At 39.4% G+C, this 22100-nt stretch overlaps 1 protein-coding gene across 4 annotated transcripts in view; it reads left to right on the top strand.

Annotated features, from left to right (window-relative positions):
• Positions 1 to 416: 416 nt before the first annotated feature.
• The window catches only part of LOC144090044 (transmembrane protein 266-like), a 43607-nt gene continuing 21923 nt past the window's right edge, over positions 417 to 22100 (top strand). For 2 of the 4 annotated variants that reach the window (XM_077621368.1, XM_077621359.1), the window contains exons 1-4: positions 417 to 991; positions 2447 to 2583; positions 12468 to 12659; positions 21308 to 21462. In XM_077621368.1, the coding sequence (XP_077477494.1) occupies positions 2570 to 2583; positions 12468 to 12659; positions 21308 to 21462 (361 nt within the window). In that variant the 5' untranslated portion in view covers positions 417 to 991; positions 2447 to 2569. Of the gene's footprint in view, positions 996 to 2446; positions 2584 to 12467; positions 12660 to 21307; positions 21463 to 22100 lie in introns of all 4 variants that reach the window. The other 2 variants (XM_077621353.1, XM_077621344.1) reach the window with 2 other exon arrangements.

Genomic DNA, 22100 nt, shown 5'->3' with positions numbered 1-22100 from the left:
GAGAAAGATGACCATTAAAACCCAGTCTTTACATGTTTAAATAAACTGGACGTCTGTTGATGTTGATATGAAAAACTTTCATTTTAAAACGTTCAACTACAATATTTAGCTCTTGTATTGAATCACAGCAGACTGATTAGTCCAACTTCTGCAGTCAGAAATGGACTATATTACTCCCCCTTCCCCTGTCTTGAGAATTTCAGTTTTAATAATGTTGCTTTCATCTGAGTGCACTTTTGTATACAACGTGCCAAACTCATATCTGCTTAAATTGCCCTGAAATAAATGAAGACCTAAAATTAAATGAGACGTTCACGTTCTCATGTTTTTTTCAGCTCCTTGAGTTTGTAACGTGGTCAGTCCAGCATTCATTGATTGATGTGCGCGCTAACCATCGGCTGGCTAATCCCGATGACTGACAAACGTTTAAGCCAATTGTCGCAAAGCCCCCCGCCACCATAGTATCTTTATTTTTGGAAACCATAAAAAACGCTACCGACGACGAGGAGCGGCGACCTAGCGGGGGTGAGGGGGGTGAAGCTAATCAAAACACCCGTGGCTCCCTTCCGTCGACAGTCGTCACCTCGTTGCACGCTTGGCGAGTCCTCCTCATCCCCCCCACTCACTCACTCACTCAATCCACTCAAGACACGTCGTGACCGGAGCGATGCAAATGTCACCAGAATCCTCGGTGAAAAGCTTTATCATGGCGTTGAGGTGAGAGTTCGCCCACGGCGCCGTGGTAGAAGCAAGCCGGATAACCGTCACAGCACTTGGACAGCTCCGGGTTGCTGCTCCCTCCCCCGCTGAGCTCGCCGGGGAAGCCCTCCGCCGAGCCGCCGTGTCGTCTCGTGGCCCCGGTGGCGTTGGTGGCGGCGGCGGTACCGAACCGAGCTTCGGCTTTTACTACGATGCCGGGCCACGATGCGTGTTGCGTTCGAGGTTTATCCCGGGGAGCCCTTCACTGTTCGGCCGACGGACTCCGACACAGGTAGGTAAGATAGTCACTTTGAATAGTTTGATATTTTCGTCCACCACGCGCTCACATCCTCCAACAGGAAGTAAAGAGTCATCGAAAGTTTGGCCACAATATCTCGACGTCATTTTAATCTTACTTTTAATTTACTTCTTTTAATAACTGAACCATCGAATTGACCTTGGCCATGTATTAAAAAGAGAACTTTAATTGATCTTATCAGAGAGTTACATATTCTGCAACTCTAGATTTTCAAGACAAAAAATATATATTTTGTTCCTTTCGCAGTATATAAGTTTTCATGTAAATCTGTTTCTTAACCTATTTATGATGAAACGATTTTTTTATAATAATAAAAAACAACAACCTTAACTCTGGCGTCCTCGTACGTAAACGTCACATAATCGATATCTCCATAAATTGATGCCAGCACTCAATTATTATTAAATTATTGTTCATTAAATTAATTAATCCATCAAATGAATAAATCATTTGCTCCTGACCTCCCACAGTCAAAATATATCAGGCAGCTAGTGAGTTCAATGAGTGTAAGGATTTATAATAACTGAGCATTATGTTTGTAGAGCTACCTCGCTATTTCGTGCTTTGGTTATCGCTGCTTCAATACATCGCGTTTTTTTCTGGGGATTTTTTAAAAATTGTTTATCTATTTTTTAATTAATTCATTCATTCATCTTCCATAACGCCCATCCTCAAAAGGGTTGTGGGGGTTGCTGGAGCCTAACCCAGCTGTCTTCGAACAAAAGGCAGACTACACCCAAGATTGGTGACCAGTCAGTCGTCGGGCACACAGAGAGACAAACGACCATCCGCACTCCCAATCATACCGCTGCCTGCGGGAATCGAGCCCACGTCTGCTCGCAACGAAGTCAAGCGAGTGAACTTCTACACCACGAGGCGGCTTATATTTTTTTAATTCGCAAAAATGTGAAAATCCACGCTGATACTCCCAAGCGGAAGCAACTCCCCTGTCTTCCGCGTGCTACTAGGACTCAGCACTGAAGAATTTTGTATTTTTTTTAAAGTTCATAAAAATTTGAAAATCCACGCTGAAACATATAACCAGAAGCCACTCTTTTTTTTAAATAGGGGTGACCCTACTTCGCGGATTTTCACTTTTTATTCCGACCCCCCATTAACCGTGACAATCCAGGTATTACTGTAATGTTATTCATGTCTTGATTGCCACTATTTAGTCAAATGCATTGTGGCCAATGTTGTAACTGCTGAGTGAAAAACACACTTGCCAGATAACAGTGCTCTTCTATTAAAAAATGATAGACAACACTACTATAACATATTGAGTGTTGGCAAAGTAAGGGCAACCTCATCCATCACAGTGAGTTTAATACCTACCACTGCTATGTCAAGCCATACAATTATAACGTACTGTACACTTTATTTTCTCTTAAATCATTTGATATCACACCACTGTCTTGTGCCCAACAGTTTCAACATGCAAGCTGCATTTACACGGTAAACAAGGTGAATTACAACTGGAGAACAGAAGGACAGACGAGTGTAAAAGTGGCAATAAGAAGCACTTATTTCTCCTCCCTCTCAATAGACGACATGGCTAATGCTGGGTAAGTTTATTTTCCTCACACACATACACACACAGTCCGTTATCATCCTATCACTCTTCCGTCAAGCTTCATCCCCTTTTCACATCTATCTAATCTACTCAAATATCAATCACTAAGCTAGGCTCACACAGCAATATACATACTTTAAATGGAATCCTCAATGGAAAACCTTTGTTAATGATATGAGTAATTTATCATTTAGTCATTTTCTCTCTATCCACTGATGTCAGATATGGTTTCTTACCCTGTAAAGTGAATGTGCATCAGTGTAATAAATAAGACCCCAATAAAACACTGATATAACCTCACATATTTAAGTTGTTACAAACCCTACATACAACTTTTATAGCCGACTGATCCATATTGATCCACGGCTACTATTTTGCGTATAATGCGCTGGTGTCGAAAAGATCTACTATATGTGCTCTTGTATTGATGATGCCGAGTTCTGCACAATATTGACACAAATGCTCAGACAGTTTCTTATGTTTTCTGCTGCTTTGGCACTTTTTGTTCTCTTTAAACTGTTATTTGGTTGCCAATAAAGTCCCTAGCGTTCGGCAGACACATCGTCTTTTGCATCATCTTCACTTTTGGACTTTAAAATCCATATTACTATGTGTACGAATCTGCAGAAATCTTCCATTGTTCCATTAACACCAAAGCCATGACGTTAGAAATCAACATTGGTTGCTTACGAGTGGGGAACAATATGCTGAGTGGTTTCTTCTTTGAGTGCTCATCCTCGTTAGGGTCGCGGGTGAGCTAGGAACTATTCCATTTGACTTTGGGCAAGATGTGGGGGTACACTGAAGACATTTTTCCTCATTTGTGGACTCTGGTTACCTTTTGATGCATGCATGGGTCTTTAGTAAATTATTTTGATGAATACTTTGTACATTTTGTGAGGATGTGCCACAAACAAACACACACACACACACGAGTCTTATTATAACCTGTGAATCTTTCAGATCATCACATTTACAGTAGATATTCGCACATGGAAAATTCCCAGACGTGCATTGTGAAGGGACTCTAGCCAATCAAATGATTCATTCTGAGCAGTTTTGCGAGTGGAAAGAGTGGGTGGGTGTTTGTGAGAGAGGCAGGAAAACACTGAGAAGACCAGAACGTATCAACGCACCAATTTCCATCAATCCAGTACAAATGTTTACTTCTGTCTTACAGTTTTGAAGTTGTAGGTTTGATCTTGGCCTTTTGTGTGAAGTTTGGATGTTTCCATTCCCCAAAAATATGCTTTTTTCATGCATTGACGATTATCTATAGATTGGAATAAAGATAATTGTTAGTGTTTTTTTCGGGCCAACATTTGCCCCTATAATTGACATATTCAACAAATGACATTATTTCCTTTCACAGTTCTTTAAAGGCAAAAATAGCAGTTGTATTTCTCTAGCGTTTCGACAGTCACCAACAGGAGTTAGAATAACAAAAGTTAAGTAACAGCAGCAAATCAAATCTAATTTATTGGATGAGGAGTCAAGTTGTGTATTTAACTAACTGAAGGTGGTTGTTGTTGTTAATTTACACTGAAATATTAATTATACTGTTGCGGCCTGTTTCACATGCAATCTAGAGCAGGGAACCACTTAAACAGCCACTTAGACCTGCTACACACAGAAAATACACCGCTTTGAGCTACAACCATTTTTGAAATTTAGGATGAAATGACACTGGATATATCATTTTTAAAATTGTATTTTTACCTGCAGGGGGAGATTCTGTATTCAGGTCCATAAGTCCATCTGTCTGTCTGTTTGTGTTCAAAATAAACCAATAAAAGGATTATTATCAATTTATTAGCATATATTTGTAATGTGAAACTGAAAGTGATTACATTTTGTACTAATTGGCTCAAAGGTCACAGAGGTCAGAAGAGGAATTTCACAATAACTTGATTAGCCTATTTAACTCAACTTTGCAGGGGAGGTTATTTGAATACGAGAGGGTCACAGGCCAGAAATTTGGCGACGCTTTGAATATGGTTGCTTAGGCGGAATAGTGATTTTGTTTGTTGCCTTTACACTAAAGTTTAGTCTAGTAGCCCTTGCGAAATTTAACATGATCAAATATCTGCAGGAAGCTGCAAGAGGGATGAATTAGTCACATATAGTATGTATGTATAGCTTAATGTGTGAATTAGATGTATTAAATTAAGAGCTGTAACTGTGATTGACATCGAAATAATTATGGAAAAGAGCAAAATCAGGTCCCACAACTAATTGTAAAGTTTTATTTCTTATTTGAAAGTCAGTTCTTGATGATGTATAGCTGGGGATAGGATAGAACTGCTTGCTATGACAAAAATACAGCCATTTGGGTTTGAAATATGCATACTATCCTGATCCTCTGGGTTGATGCAAAGTGTTTACACTCATAAATATGTTTTTAGCAGATCAGTTTAGTAATCCAAATTCTATCCAATCCAATTTTACTGACAAAAGTCCTTCTGTAGGGCATCTATCAAATCATTCTGCCATTTACAACCAGCTACCTGATGTGCCTCGTTCAGCAACCCCACTTTACAGCGTCTTTATTATAATGATTTTCATCGGAATTATAGATCTTAGTTTTATATTACTGAGAGTCCTGGTGGGGGGTTATTCATGATTCATGAACAGTGTCCAATAAAAGTTGAAAATTGTATTAGTGCACCGAGTTCACCTCAAGCCACTTAAGTGTACATTTTTTCCCATTTTTATCATATTAGATAAACAAGCAAAATAATCGGAGAAATCTGTAGAAATATATATAGTAGTTTAAAAATACTCAGTGTAGTCTGACACTGTCAATTTTAAAATGAAGGGAATAAAAAGTGAATCCATGGATGATAGTACCTCATTTGCAAAAAAAAAGAGACATTCGCACTCGCCCAGATTAAGAATATTCTTCTGTGGCTCTGCCTCGCAGTTACTTACATGACCTTCTGTTTTGGCCGCTGAAATCCCTTGAGCAACTTTTGTCTCGTAATGACCTTTTCTACCTGGCGCTCAATATTACAGTCCGCTATTTAATTTTATCTGCCTCCCTCGGGGTGATTCCACTCCTCTGAATATCACTTCTTCTCTTCCGCCCGTCTGTGTGTGTGTGTGTGTGCACGTTACGATTGAGTGTGTGTAGACTTGTTAGTGTGTACATGTGGTAATGTGCTTCAGAGTATTTGCAATTACCAAGCTGCTTGTCTTTAGAGTACGTCGGGGTCTGAGAAAGGTCATATGTAAGAAGGCAAAAAAAACAAAACCTGTAGTGGAACCTGTGCACAGTTAACAATTCATCTGGTGTCTTTCGTTGCATCCGTCTGCTTAGTCATTAATTTCACATTAAGGCAATCAAAACTTTAATAAATCACACAGTCGATAGGATAAGAATAAACACTAAAATGATTTATTATTGCTGTCCAACACACTAAATGTTAATGAAAAAAATAATGTGACCTTTCACTTCTACAATTCAAACTAAAAGTCTTTTCAGGGAGGTAGCTAAAAAATAAAAAATGATGCACAAACTAGTGGTACCTCGACATACGACCAATTCGAGATACGAGTAAAATTTCGGGCAAATATTTATCTTGAGATACGAGACAAATTTTGATATACGAGCAGACAGCGGACGCGAGAGGCTGCTCATAAGAACATCATGGGCACTGTCTCTCTCCCCGCAACTCCCTCGTGTAATGTCTCTGGTCGCAACTCCCACTTTGTAATGTCTCTGCGAGCACTGGGCGGAGCGTTGCATTTTTTCAGTGTTTTTCCCCCCGTTAGTCAATGCGAATGGGGTATATACTACTTCTCGTTGGCAAGTGGTCGTGCGTTATCCTATTGTGAGGACATTTGGTTGCATCATATTGGGAATATTTTGAAGCAAATTCAAAATCAAATAACCCTCGATATTGACTGAGTCAGTGTGGAGGCGGAGCAAAAAAGAGCCAACCTGGGAGAAGAAAGGTATCAAAATGTCAAACTAAATTAGAATTAAGTTTTATGTTAGGTTCGATTAAACTTATTTTTGAGCGTGTCTGCATCGTAATCCAAGTTCATTTAAATTTGTTTATGTTATTTTATCAGCGCATTGCCGTGCAAAAAAGGTACCACTGTATTTAACATGAGTTTGAATTAATTAACCTTTGTCAAGGAGAACTTTAATTGGGATCATCCTCTGTTATTCAGAACATATTTTACGAAACCACTTATAACACATCAGAATCTGTAACATCGTATCATATTGACATTGGTAAAGTTTCTGAAATCCCTCACACTCATCGTATCATCATAAAATTGGTAACTTGCGATAAAAAAAAATCATTTCAGGCACAGATAGTATTCTTTTTTTTTTGCCGTAGTCATGTATGTATGTCATACACAGCAAGCAGTCCAATTTTCATGTATTCAACCCATGTAGGTAGTATCCCCCCATCCTGCATCACTTTCCTTCCGTATTATTGTATTTTCTCATTTGTTTTCACGCATACATTTGTTGTGTAGGCGGCATAGCCTACACGAACAACTTGCTGAACAGACAATAAAAAGTTGGTGTCTGCAGAAGCTCTTGTTTCTCCCTTCAATATCAATTTAGTTGAATTGCTCAATCTATATTGCATTTGGTGTTTGAGTCAAAAGCATCCTGGCCGGCCTCAGGTGAATTAGTTTTTGTGTATCTTCAAAGAAATGTAAGGTCCTTTCACTGCGGGAAATAATCCCATCAAATTGGGATGAGGGCAGCAGCTCTTGAGACAAGCCTGCAATAACGTCCAATGCTCTTTTCATTAACTAAGAAGGGGAAAAAAAACCTCTCAAAAAAAACATAGAATTCGCTTCAGCCACTTTGTCTGTTTCCCTCTCATCTGGTTTGGGATGATCTGCCACAATTTTAAGAGCGGTATACATTCTTATTTGCACAAAATTCTTTATCCCGACTTACAAAGATACGTATAACATGAACATGCTGTATTCAAAATGTTAACATTTAAATCAGGGGTGTCAAACTTAATTTGGTTGGCCAAATAAATCTCGTGTGGCCCGGACCCTTTTATTTTTGGCCCGAAAAGTTAAGTTACCGTATTTTAACGACTATATGGCGCATTGCATTTAAAGTCGCAGTGTCAATAACGTGTGCTATTTCTGTATTTGACACACACAAAAGACGCATCGCATTTAAAGGCGCACCGACTAGATGGTGCTGCGCTAAAGGGAATGTCAACAAAACAGTCAGCCAAACTTTATTAATAGATTACAAATCAACTTTCTGACAACTCCATTCAGCAGTCACTGCGCAGTACTTTTTGTACGGGGAAAATAGTAGAGTCGGGGGCTGCTTGCCGTAGTTGTGAGAGCTGTAGAGGATGGTGTACCCTATCGACTGATTTATTTCATTTTATCGTGATAACAATTTTAGTATTGCTCCATATATAAAGCGCACTGGATTATAAGGCGGCCTGTCTATTTTGGAGAAAATTTAAGACTTTTATGTGCGCCTTATAGTCGTGAAAATACGGTAACTTGCCGCTACAACTCGCAAACTTATGGTTTTGCTGGGCCCTTGTTAAAAAAATGAAAACATTTAATTCTGTACCTGCTGTATGAATGAGATACAGTGTGCCCTGCGGGGGGGATCGGACTCCCTAGCGGGCCACTTCTGGCCCGGGGCCGCACGTCAAATGCCATCCAAGTGATATAATCCATTTGTATTGATACCCTACTTCTTAAAATGGCATAGCATTATATTGAAAATGCAAAATACAATTGTGATAAATACATGTTAAATACAATTAAAATTAATGAATCTATTATGAAAATATATAGTAAAATGTACCCTTTTTTGGTTGGATATTGCAATTTTAGTCTTTGAATGCCCTCTGATTCTTGATAGCTGGCCAGCAAATCTATATGCCAGATATACATGGCAAATAAACCCTTCTAAAATGTTACATTTCAGCATGATTTGAAATTGTCTGGTATGTATAAAGTTAACAACTGTACTCCTCGTTAATCTTTAAGCCAAATGATAAAAAGGATGTGTTTAACGGCTTTCTAACTACTGCAAACTTCCCCTCGGAGACTGCGATGACCTTGAAGAGTTTACGGCCCCTCCGATTAAATCACAGGCCTTTCAGCGTTGACATTATCACTGTATGTTTTAATAACGCCTGTGTGTGTGTGCACGCCTCTTTCCATCACCAGTGTACCTGTTTGTCCTTTCCGAAAGGAACGACTGTCTGTCCGTCTGCCATTCAGTTACGTAGCGCGCCTCTCGTCTGAATCTTTCAGGTCACTCGGTGCGCTGTCATCACAATTCCAATCCCCCTTGTCTAACAAAGTAGGAATGAGGAGAGGAAGCTAAAAGTAATGGATTTGAAACAATGCACTGCAAATATTTTGGGGGCGTGGGGAAATGGTTGATGAGAGAAAGTTCAATTGAATTTTTCTATTGACTTGATACAATCGACTTACAATTCAGATATCGTTAGTTTGGATTTGTTGAAAACGAACGAATGAAAATATAATAATATAATAATAGATAAGATCTTTAAGCCAAATGATAAAAAGGATGTGTTTAATGCTTTTAATATTTAATAAATTAAATAATTAATATATAATATTATATATATATAATAAAAATTTAAAAAATAATAAAATGTTAATAATAATATAATAATTATATATAGTTTTTACATTTTTAAATCATTTTCATATATGTATATATGTATATGCATATATATATGTATATATATGTATATATGTATATGCATATATGTATGTGTGTGCATATATATATATATATATATATATATATATATATATATATATATATATATATCAGTCAATTGTAGCTGATATAAATATGAAAAAGGCTGACTTGAACAGAATGTGGCTGCTCCATCTTAATGGTTCCTCATCATCTCTTTTCATTGCCCTCATCCTTCCGTCTCTCCCGCCATCCATCTTCCCCTTTCCAATCTACAACTCCCTCCCATTCATTTATTACCTCCACTTTTCACATGCAACCCTCCCTGTCTCTTTCAGCACCATTTCCCCTCTTTTACTGCTCACAGCTCTCCTCTTTTTGTTTGTTGGCCCCATGAGCTTGTTGCATAACCCCTGACATGCCCCGCCCCCCTGACCCCCTTTGCCTGACTTCCTTTGATGTTTGAAGGCAAGTGGGGATCCACTCAGCTGACAAAGGGAGAGGCGATGACGTCACGACAGACTTGATACGCCAGCATCTGCTTCGGTCTAAAAATACGAGCCACGCGCACACATAATCGCACACGTACACACACACCGAGTCAGTCTGGGGCCGCGTTCAGCATTTGTATCCACCTCTGTGCTCAGTTGAGGCGCTCATCTTTTGCACAACTGGATCTTGTAGGCCTACTGGCCTCTAAGTGGCTTCTCTACAACTGTGCTGAACTCATTTGTTACGTGAGAGATACAAAAACAGATCATGGTTGTCCGTTTTAGTCATGCACAGCACTTTTAAATCATTTCAATTCTCTCATTGGTTGACTAGATTTGGTAAATATTAGGATTTATAATCATGGGAAAAAATATCAACTTAACTAATGTTATTTTACCTGTTGCTGGGTTTTTAGCTATTTTCTTTTTCTGGGAGCTAAAATGTTGTAATCTGTAAAGGTGTTGAAAAAATTGATTCTGCAATATATCACGATTCTCATATCAAAATCCGTCTAAATCGCTCTTTACACTGGTGTTTTTAGTGGAAATAAGCTATAGGTGGCTGCACTTCCACTTGCTTCCACTAGTAAGCAACAGTCAGCAACCCTGACACCCAGTAATCATGCTTGGTTGGATGCACTCAAGTATCATATAAAATTTGATTAAATACTACATCTATTTAATATGTGGACAGTAAACAAAATCGAGTGTTCCAGCTCACTGGAGTGAGTTGATTTGTCTTTTTGCCCTGTGGTGGTTGGTATACCTGGAATGCTCAAGCTGCTTTGACCTGCCATTTTTGATTGTTGCATATAATTCATCATTTCAACATTTTCAAAATTTGTCAAAAAAGAAGAGTGATGTTAACAAGTGTAGAATTGTTTATTATTATTTTAGACAATTATTTGTTGTTGTTGCTAATTTAGACATCAAAGCTGAATGAATCTGACAACTTCTAATGAAAAAAGGAATAAGGGACCCTATCAATTACTGCTAGCAGCTTGAATTACATATTGTTATAATATTGGTAATGTCTATATAGTTGAGATCTGTATAACGTTGCACAGTAATACCTCGCCATTTCCCAGATTTACTACATTGCGGTCTTTTTTCTGGGGAAATAAAAAAAAACTAAATTTTTCTAAGTTCATAAAAAGTGCTTGCTACTAGGATTCAGCACTGAAGAATTTTTATTTTTTATTTTTAATAGGGGTGACCCTACTTTGTGGTTTTTCCGATTATTTTTTCGATATTGTCTGGTCCACATTTACCGCGATAATCGAGGTATCACTGTACTTCTAATTCCAATGAAATAGTGATTTTTAAAGCTTCATCTCACCCTCTCTGTCTCTTGGTGTGTAAAGTGTCCAGTGCTTGAAAATGCATTAAACAGTGGTCTCAAATGTATGCGAGCGTTGTACTTCAAGCAAGACACGCCCCAGTTATTGCAGTCCCTCCGAGCAAACGTCGGACCGGCAACTTCACTGGTGGTGCTAAACTGCGTGAGCGCTCAGTCGTTTCACGCTGCCGAGTGGGTGTTTGTGCGTGACCCTGAGTGACCCAACCGTAATGCCCCGAAGACACGGCAGTGAATAAGAATGTGTTCTTCACGTTACCCGGCTGAATAATTAAAATCTTTTTCATCCCCGTTGCCTTTGTGCACAACCACGACGTACATTGTGTTTGGAACCTCTTTCACTTCTTTTCCTTCTAGGCCACTGCAACTGCCTTCATTTCACTAGATTGTAAAAGAGTCAGTTTTGATTGGCATTGTCAGATTTGCCTTACATTGACAGAAGTAGACATCCATTTCATTCGTCTACTGCCTTCAATAGATATTTTTAGTATAAATCATTCACTAGCTAGTATAGTACATATATTTGGATACTACACATACTACATGGGCTGGAAGGAATGAATTAAATTTTAATTTTGTTTTAACAGTTTTGGTTGCTTTTTGTGGGGCGGCCCGGCTGCTGAGTGTTTAGCGCGTCGGCCTCACAGTGGGGGACGTGGGTTCAAATATAGGTCGGTCCACTTGTGTGGAGTTTGCATGTTGTGCCCGGGCCTGAGTGGGTTTTCTCCGGGTACTCTGGTTTCCTCCCACATTCCAAAGACATGCGTGGTAGGCTGATTGGAAACTCTAAATTGCCCCGAGGTGTGAGTGTGAGCGTGAAACATTGTTTGTCTCCTTGTGCCCTGCGATTGGCTGGGCACCAATTCAGGGTGTCCCCCGCCTCTGGCCCGAAGTCAGCTGGGATAGGCTCCAGCACCCTCTGCGACCGTAGTGAGGATAAAGCGGTTCAGAAAATGAGATAAGATGAGGTTGCTTTTTCTTGGGTTAAAATATTCTTTACCAAAATTAATATACTTCTACATAGCATACTACATAATAGGAATGTCCCAATATTGCCTTTTTTAACTTCTGAGTCAATCCATTTTTTTCAAGATATGTTATATGTATGTCACCAGTAAATGAAAACCATATACCGTATTTTCCCGACTATAAGGCGCACTTAAAAGTCTTAAATTTTCTCCAAAATAGACAGGGCGCCTTATAATCCAGTGTGCTTTATACATGGAAAAAAAATAAAATGTGTCATTCATTGAGGGTGCGCCTTTATAATGCGGTGCGCCTTATAGTTGTGAAAATACAGTAGGTATCTGATGTGGTCCTTGTTGATCTTGCAGGGACGCGGAAACTGCAGCTCTCTCAGACTTGGAGGTCATCTCCCAGCAGGTCGACGATGAGAACCAATGTTTGGCCCCTCCGGTTCAGCTTGTGAGTTTTGGCTACCGAGATCTTCCCCTCGCAGCGCTGGATCTCTCACTGGCAGGCTCGCAGCTCCTTTCCAACCCGGACGAGGATGAAACAAGGGAAGGGTAAGTAAAGTGATAATGAGTTTACGCTGACACACTGGAAGTATTTTTTCCTCTAAACAACTATTTTGATATCACTTTTAAGTGTTTTTTTTTCTTCTTGTATTTGTGACATGTACACGTCACCTTTGTGTTTTATAATCGTTCAATCAGCTATTTAAAAAAATGAAGACAGTCCCTCGTGCTTTAGACGATTGGTTCATCATAATATAATATAATGTCCCAAAATGGAAGACAAGACTCCCTTGTTTAGCTATAGAAATAGAAATACATTATGTTCTTTGGAGTGAACGGTTGTTTTCCAATTTCCTTAGTATAAATGTAAGGTTATAGGGAAGCTCTTAAAAATGTGTACAATATTATTTGGATGGAACAACCTACGTCCTGTGCGACCCATGCAAAATAGGTCACTTGCCACACATTGTTTTCACGCCTGCTTATGTTCAGTCTTTCCATTGTGTCGTGCACCTGCGACTCCATCCAAGCTAAACATACGCTCTCAGCATGACACTCATCAACACCATAAGCCAACGCGATAGACCCCTGCTGTACATTACAACCTTGGTCCAACTGTATCATTTAGGTTGCTAAACCGACCATTTCACAGAATTGTAGTTGGCGCCACTGACGCTTACATGACTCTCAGTCGTCTTTGACAAAAAAGAGCTTTGAATATGCACCGATAAACATGGTGGCTCTTGTTATTGCATGGTTCTCCTTGTTTGAGTTAGTGCTACAGTTTATTTTCTTGGCCCGGGGAATGCTAGTCGGAAACACGACTGTGTCTACAGTGTTTAATTATGCATGCTGCATTTCCTATTGTAGCTCTACCAGTAAAGCACCTGCAAGGCAATGTTTTGTAAACAGGCTCCACTTTAAAGCTCAGGTCAGATCTGGGTAATGTCACTAGCAATTCAATGTACAACACACTTCTTAATTTCTTTATCAGGCAAAGAAAAGTATGGACGGAATCTTAATGGATTATTTTTTTCCTTCTAATAATCACACAAGCATACAGAATATTTTATTTCCTATGAAATCAGATCGTTCTACGCATTCTTTTCATTTTTTCTTTTGTTTTGTTTCCTTTTTTTTTTTTTACAATCCCAATCCATCACAAAACTCTGCCCTAAATGTCAGAAAGCATCCTCACATTAAAGCCACTTGATTATAATAGCTGCCTACAATGAGTGTGTCTTGGGCACTAGAGTGACCTTTTAAAAACAATTCAAGTTTAATGTGTAGATTTTACTGTCGCCGCGCCTCCGTCTGTTAATTTCACAATCAATATGCCTTTACGGCGGGACGGTGGGGGAGTGGTTAGCATGTCCACCTCAGAGTTCTGAGGTCGATCACACTGTGCTTCATCACTAGACATGTAGCAAGAGAGCACCTAAAAGAAAGACCGATCACTGAGCTCACTTTAAGGGAAATGGGGCAGATGAAATCTTTTTTTTCTTCTTTTCTTTATGGCAGTGCAGGATGATGAAGTGTGCTTAAGCCGAGTCAAGACACAGCAGAGGCAAAGCAATCCAGAACTGTAAAAATGAAAACGTATAGGGATGGAATGTTAGCAGCTCCACTGACCCAGCCTGGGAAAGTGAATTGCCCATTTCCTCTCGCTCTTGAGTGTGTGCAAATGTCAGCAAAACTTATTTAAGGAAGTCGAGACAAAGGCAAACTATTAACTTTTTCCCTTTTGCAATTTGTTCAAGGTTTATATATATACCTGTAGTGGAATAGCTATTTGGAAGTTTAAATAGTGTGTGTGTTGCCGGCACCGACAAGTTAGCATTACCTTATTAGCTTATATTTGGTAATAAATAGTCCATAGTCACGCACACAAAATTATGTTGAATGGTAAATGGCAGGTTCAGTCCAGTGGTGTCAGAGTTTGCTCTGCACAGCTGGCATTAAGTTAGATTTCTTTAGAGTGAGGGTTGGACTCTACCAACAATTCTGTTCGTAACCTTTATGGACAATTGATGTTCAAGCTTAGAGTTTTGTTCTCAACTGAGGGATGAAGAGAAATAGCAAATGGAGGTGGGGATCATTCATTGACTTATAAAGTAGCCTCAGGAGCAACTTCTTGTAGTTAAATATCTTTCTCAAGGACTCTCAAGGGCTGATGAACCCACAAGCTGTGGGTTGCATTAAGACCACTCTACCATCTGAGCCATGCCACCTTTAATCATTAGTCTAATATGCTAAAAGGCTGTTCATTTATTACGCTGTCGGTGATTAAAATACTGTGGAATATGGTGCGTGTCGTCAGCCATCCTCATTGCATTCTCTAAAGACAAGCCCCTCATCTTGGACATTCTTTCATATTAAAGGGGCAAACACCTGTGAATCATCACAAACTTTGTCAACTTTTGTTTGTACGATTAATTAGTCACCCAAACCATTCTTTCTGTTTGTGAATGAACTCCTTATGGTTTTGGTTTTGCAAAAAACAAATCAACAGCGATCTGAAGCAAGTGACAAATGGCCATGTCAGACTTCCACCTTAGAACTAGAGCAAGGGTGTCAGACTCGGGTTGGTTCGCGGGCCACTTTAATGTCAACTTGATTTCACATGGGCCGGACCATTTTAGATATAATATTTAGATTTTTTTTCTTATAAATGGTTTAAAAGAACTGGATTAAAAGCCCTGAATATTCAGTTTTTTATAGATTTAAAACAATGTTTATTTTAACTTTTTTATATATATATATTTAGATTTTACAAAATGATTTTTAAACTAAAAACACAGAAAAAAATGATTAAAAAATTACAATTATTGATTTAAGAGGGGGGAAATCAGGAAATTTAATATACATCCATACTCTTCATTTTAATTTGATCCTAAAACAGAAAGTCGGCACTCATGATTTACTTTCCCTGGCCACACAAAAAGATGCGGTGGGCCAGATTTGGCCCCCGGGCCGCCACTTTGACACATATAAACTAGAGGTAGTAAACCAATGAAACTGATGATTTAGACCAGTGGTCTCCAAACTATTCCAGGGCGGCCCTCTAGGACTGGTTTGGAGACATCTGATTTAGACTGTACACAATATTGGACTTTCTGCGTTGCCACTCTATTTTGTGCAATTTAAGCATATCTGAAAGCTCTCTGATTACTGCTTACTTACATTTGCCCATAAACTTCAACAATGGGCAGCCACAGCAGAAAGTGAAACCAACTTTGAAAATGCTGTCGGTTGCTAAATTCTCCAGATTTTTCACTTATTAATGAAGTCTGATCTAACCTCATGGTTCTGTTATTTCACTCATAATTCCTTTGACAAAATGTTATTCCTGTTTAAATTTTGAAAAGCGTGAGCTCACATGGATTTTTTTTAATTTTCTTACCAAACCAAGTCCAAAATTGGAATCGGACCAAAGAAAGCCAACCGTGGCCAGTCGGGTTCCACATGAGCTCTTAATAAATGACGGCGCCATCACAGTTTGCATCTAATGTAAAGCCACCGCGCATTTTTATGGCGGGAAACGAGCGGCGAGGATTAATCACGACCAGAGAGCTGCCAGGGCGTGATGAAGCACCTCCTGTCAGCCGCGTTTGCATCTCATAGCCGTTAGCATTGTGAAGGTGGTTCTGACCTTACCGCTATCTCTCACACTTTCCGCCGCAGAAGTGAACACGGCAACCGTGTGCAGCCGCCAGCGGAACGCCGGCAAATGTATTTATAAACCGAGCGCCAGCTAAAAGCCGGGCCTGTTTGCACGGCGGTTGTTATCTAATCCTCTGTAATCATGCTTCACTTCGTATTCCAATTTATCCTGGGTTGTCACACCTCATTAGGAACAATGGCGTTTCTTCATTGATGCCTCTGAATATTTAAATGGGTTCACTTTTTTAACCCTTTATAGCGCACTGGTTTCAACTCATTGGCTCCCATTGGAGGCGCAAGACGTCCCATCCATTTCACTCGGGGAAAAAGCAAATGAATATTCATTTGCGAGCTCCCTGGCAAAATGGGTTGGAAGTCTAGTGCTGTCAATGCAACTGAAAGATTAGCATTCCCAGCCAGTCTTTCGTTTTCAATGGCAGGCCTTCCTATTATCAAGTTCAATTTCCAGGATCAGACGATATCTCGTAGAATAAATCTTGTTCTCTTCACTTATCGCCGCATCTTATCGATCAATGGATGCCTGCGGTCAGGCCCAAGAGAGCCTCCAAGTTGCACTCGGGAGGTTCTTTTAACTGCATTGTCGCGCCAATCTAGAAAGGGGTGGGTGGGAAGTGGTATCGGGGGCCAATTGCACTGTTAGCAGTTTTAGTGAGTAAAGGGTATTTATTAATAGAGTTGGGTCCATCCATCTTCCTGTCTAGAAGAAAATACTAGGGAAACCAAGGTGGCGTGGGCTTGTGTTCAGCACTTTTATGGCCGCCCACTCTCCCACACTGTGGTCAACCTACTTTTGTTTGTGCACTCCCCTTATTTATCTCTTTTCCAGGTTCCATTTCAGTGCCTTTTGTTTGTGCCCGTGGCACTATCAAGGCTTATTCATTCAACCTTTTTAGTGGTTGACTGACAGAATGAGTGACAACTTGAGCAATCATAAAGATGATGATGGTCATGCTTCCCGTAGCCCGCCTACCGTCTCTTGTCCTCTTCATCTTCATCTTATGATCTCGAAGACTCATTTTTCAAAGCTTGACCTCCCATAGAATACTTTCGAAGGAGGAGTAGTGCTCCAAATATGTTTGGCTGAGCACAGTTGAGACTGAATGTTCTGATGGGATGAAAATACTCGCAAATTCAAATTTTTAGTTAATCCCAATCTTCTGTAGTTTAATACTCTTATGGCACAAACACGGTCCAATAATACGTACACTAACACAGGCTCTCTGTTGCTAGACTACCACCCACCCCCTCGCACCCCTAACAGCTTCCTGGCTTGACTAGAGCACACCTGAACTGTGGCATGATGTCACCTTCTGTCCCGCTGGAGAGGTTCTCGCCTGCCAGACCCTGAAACGGTAGCATATGCTGCTGATACGACTGTTCTAAATGTGCAAAGGGTCCAGATGGTTCTTCTAAATGTGACGTTAGCAAGGGTATAAAAGAGGAAAGTTCATTGTTCATTGGAGGTCAGAAAATCCAATTTTGGTAACCGTTCCTTTGGTCTTTGGAGGCAAGGGATGAATGTTGCCCATCTCTTAGTGTTTGCTTGTTTAGCATGTCCATTTATAGCTTTTTGAAGGGATGCCATGCCAAGGTCAAACTAACGCCTCCTCATCATCATTCCTTCTTTAGAAGTGTTTCTGCCTTGTCAGAAGAGAGACAGAAATGGAAGTCTTGCTCACTGGAATAACGCCTTCTCAGAGGGGTCTCACTCGGTCGAGTCAATTTAGCCCGCTTTAATTAGCCAGCGTGGGAAGATCTGAGGTGGTGACCAGGGAGTGATTGGTCATGTTATCTCGCGGCTTTCCTAATTTCTGCTGGACAGATTGGCAAAGGAGCAAAAACTTTGTTGATTGAACTTCTTAATGGCTGGCGTTGATTTGGTCACTATATTTGGTACGCCCCAAGATCAATCTAAATGATCTCGTTTGCAACTACTCATCAGAGGGAATAGCATATGGCAGGCTAAAAGGAAGTTATTATTTTTGATCATTTATAATTTTGATTTTAATTCAGCTATCATTAGATTAAGCTTTGATCAGGTTTCAGATCACTTTGGCTCAGTTTATTTGATTTACATACAATTTTGTACTTTAAATCCCAACTTTTTATTCAGGTTTAAATCCAATTCCCACTTAATCTTATCAGAAAATTCTGACATTTAACAGTTTAAATACTCTGAATCAATCAACCAATAATGACCCCAATCAATAAATCTAAAAATATTACGACACTAACAATTTCAACATATATTACACGCCATTACACAGATTTTAGATGAAAATTCAGTATTAAATTCAAACAAATACTCTCTATACAAGCAGTAAACAGCCAAGTAGACTTCCTTATCTAAGCAGATCATCAGGTGCTTGTGGGTCTGCCGGTCCTAACATTCACTGGCTTACTCGACAGGGTGGTATTGATTACTCTCGCTGATTTAATCTCCGTCCTCAGATTCTCTGTGGAGGGCCACTCCATCTCAGCCGCTGACAGCTGTATCACCACGCGCTCTGGAAGCAGAAAGAAGGAATTAAAATGAGAAGACAAGCTCGAAAAATCACTGCTAATTTATAATTAACAAAATTAGACTATGCAGCACCTTCAGAAATAATATAGTATAGTTAATGTGCAGGGTGTCTATCCATAAGGCCTGTCAAATTTATGTTTTTGTGATATAAAGAAAACTTAATTCACTTAATTTTAGTACAATGACTGAGATATTATTTACAAAAATTTTGTTAAGTTATTTTTCAGCATTACTAATGAGTCATTATTTTAACTGAAGAAAAAGCCAACCATAGCCTTTGCTCATGATGGTAGGTATGAAAATACCTTAAAATATAAGTACAAAGAGACAACTACTACAACTAAAATAGATGATTGGACACAATGTCTATTAAGAACACCCTTTTAAACAGCAACGTGCATTGCTGGCGGCCATATTGGGAAGGGTGCCTGATGTTTGGAAACTAGATCTCGAAGAGTACATATTGCACAGAAACGACGCATTATTTTTGCGTACTCCCCGATTAAGTCATTTTAATCCCGTATCGGTAGAGATACACAGAAAGGCAATCCTCCCAATAAATATGAATCTGTCCCTGGAAACATCCAATTTTCAAAATGGCTGATGGCTATGTTGTACTAAATTTTTGGGGGAAAGAAAACCAAATCTTTAACCCTCCACTATGATCAGTACAGTTGAAATGAGCCACACGAGTAGCGTGCCAAGTTGACGTCGACCACCTCTTGCAGGCACAAAATTGTGGACGGCGCCAACTTTCCACTCCAGCTGGAGAACTGCTGAGAGGCTTTGTTCGTCTCAGCGCTCCTGCCGTGGGCTGCTCACTATGACAGAAAATGACAGGGGAAAAAAACAAAACCTGTCATCACGTTGGACTATTTATGGCCGGCATGTCAATATTCGTAATGCCAGATAGCAGATGACTGATTTATCGGCCGTGTGGGGTGCCGGAGCCTATCCCAGCCAACTATTGGCACCGGGCAACTATTGCAATCGGTGGCCAGCCAATCGCAGGGCACAAGGAGACGGACACACTCATGCCTATGGGCAATTTAGAGTGTTCAACCAGCCTAACATGCATGTTTTTGGAATGTGGGAGGAAACCGGAGTACCCGGAGAAAACCCACGCAAGCCCGGGGAGAACATGCAAACTCCTGATTTATTTATTTTTAAATCTACATTTTTTTTCTTTAGTTCTTTTCTAACTTGACTGTTAAGATGGTGATTTCCCGCCAAACAACCTCTGCTACAGTGGTCCGTTTCATGGGGGTCTGAATAGGAAGTTCATCAATATTCCAGGCTCAGATGCAGCTGATGGTAAAATCAGGAGTTGACAAAGCTTTTCTGTTCCTTCTTCAGTCAATGCCTTCTCTCATCGCAATCACCTTTGCTCAATTTAAAGGCTACCTCTCCAAACTACTGCTCTCTAGTTTGCCAAACTGGGAACTTCAGTTCTCATGCTCGAAATGTAAAAGACTGTAGTATAGTACTGTTTTGTGTTTATACATTTTTTTTAATTTGGCTTTATGTAATCTTTGTATTTATGTAACTGTTATTACCAGTGGGTCAATACATGTTTCTGCTTCAGCTTGACCTTTAAAAAGGACACTCATAAAAAAAGGCAAAAATTAATATTTTTAGTGTAATATCCAGTGTACTGTTTAGTTTTATTTATTTAAAATTTCTTGTTCTGTTTTTATTAACAATTCACAAAGTAGAGGTTATTTACAAGAAGAATATTTTAAAATTAAGGTTAAAAAAATGTGCTTTGTTAATCTTAGTTCGATTTTGGATTGGATTGGATAACTTTATTCATCCCGTATTTGGGAAATTTCGTTGTCACAGTAGCAAGAGGGTGAGGATGCAGGAATAGGAAAGGCATTTTAGACATAAATAGATAGGTAATAAGTAAGTTAATAAGTAAGTAAGTTACTTTTTTACTGTTTTACTGATTCTGATTTTAATGTGCTTTGTTAATCTTAGTTTGATTTACTTTTTTAGAGTTTTACTGATTCTGATTTTAATGTGCTTTGTTCATCCTATTTTATTCCTACTTTGACATTTCTGAAGGGGAGTGGCACTATGAAATAACATTTATTTTTAGTATTATTACTGTACACAAAGCTAAAAGCTGATAAAGAGCCTCAAATTAAAAGGCATCCTTCCACACTCAATGGAGGGTCTTTTTTTTTCTTGTGATCTGAGACATGTGTTTATTATTCCGATGAGGATGACTTCAAATGCCACTACAATATTAAAAAAAATAGATCTTTATGGATCGTTTAGTGCTTATTTGCCTTTGGGAAAACTTTGTTTGACTCCAATGACAACTCATCGACAATAATTTGCAGTCTTGAAGAGCAGTCATATTCTACAAGTACAAGCCTTTGGCCTTGTGGTTGACTTTGATTCAGTATTACTTTATTTTACACCCGTTACAAGTTCCAAATGTTTCACAATACAGAGACCGACCGACTTCTGCTTGTTGTAGGTCCAACTGGCTGAAGCCGTGCTGCGGCCGTCGAGTGGCCCTGTGGCAGGTCTGCTTGCTCAGCGCCGGCTTTAACTGCGTGCTGGTGGCTTGCGTCATCCTGGTGGTGCTCTTCCTCTCTTTGGAGCTGCTCATTGACACCAAGCTCCTTCAATGTGAGTCCGTCGGTCTCGATGCAACGCCATAGTCCACCAATTTTCCTACATTTCACAATCTACTTCACATTACTATCGCTACATCTATCAGATGGTGCAGACGTAACGTTCTCTGCACGCATACGTGATATCATTAAAATTCATTATAATGTAATGCCCTAACAACTTCATATTAGTTTAACAGCCGTCTATTGCTAATTGTGTGATCGGCAAAATCAAATCAAAAGGCTTTATTGTCATCATACACAACTGCGTATAACGAAATTGGTGGTGCTACTCCACAAAGTGCGTTTTCCTAGTAAAAAAAACCATTAAAAAAGTATATAGAAATATTTAAAAAGTCACATCCTGGCAAGGTATATTCTAAAATATTGCACAATCTAGGGCACATGTGTCAAAGTGGCGGCCCGGGGGCCAAATCTGGCCCGCCGCATCATTTTGTGTGGCCCGGGAAAGTAAATCATGAGTGCCGACTTTCTGTTTTAGGATCAAATTAAAATGAAGAGTATAGATGTATATTCAATTTCATGATTTTCCCCCCATTTAAATCAATAATTGTAATTTTTTTAATCATTTTTTCTGTATTTAGTTCAAAAATCATTTTGTAAAATCTAAAAATGTAAAAAAAAAAGCTAAAA

The sequence above is a fragment of the Stigmatopora argus genome, chromosome 2, assembly GCF_051989625.1.
Source record: "Stigmatopora argus isolate UIUO_Sarg chromosome 2, RoL_Sarg_1.0, whole genome shotgun sequence".
Classification (NCBI taxonomy): Eukaryota; Metazoa; Chordata; class Actinopteri; order Syngnathiformes; family Syngnathidae; genus Stigmatopora; species Stigmatopora argus.
This window is presented reverse-complemented; position numbering and strand designations above follow the sequence as displayed.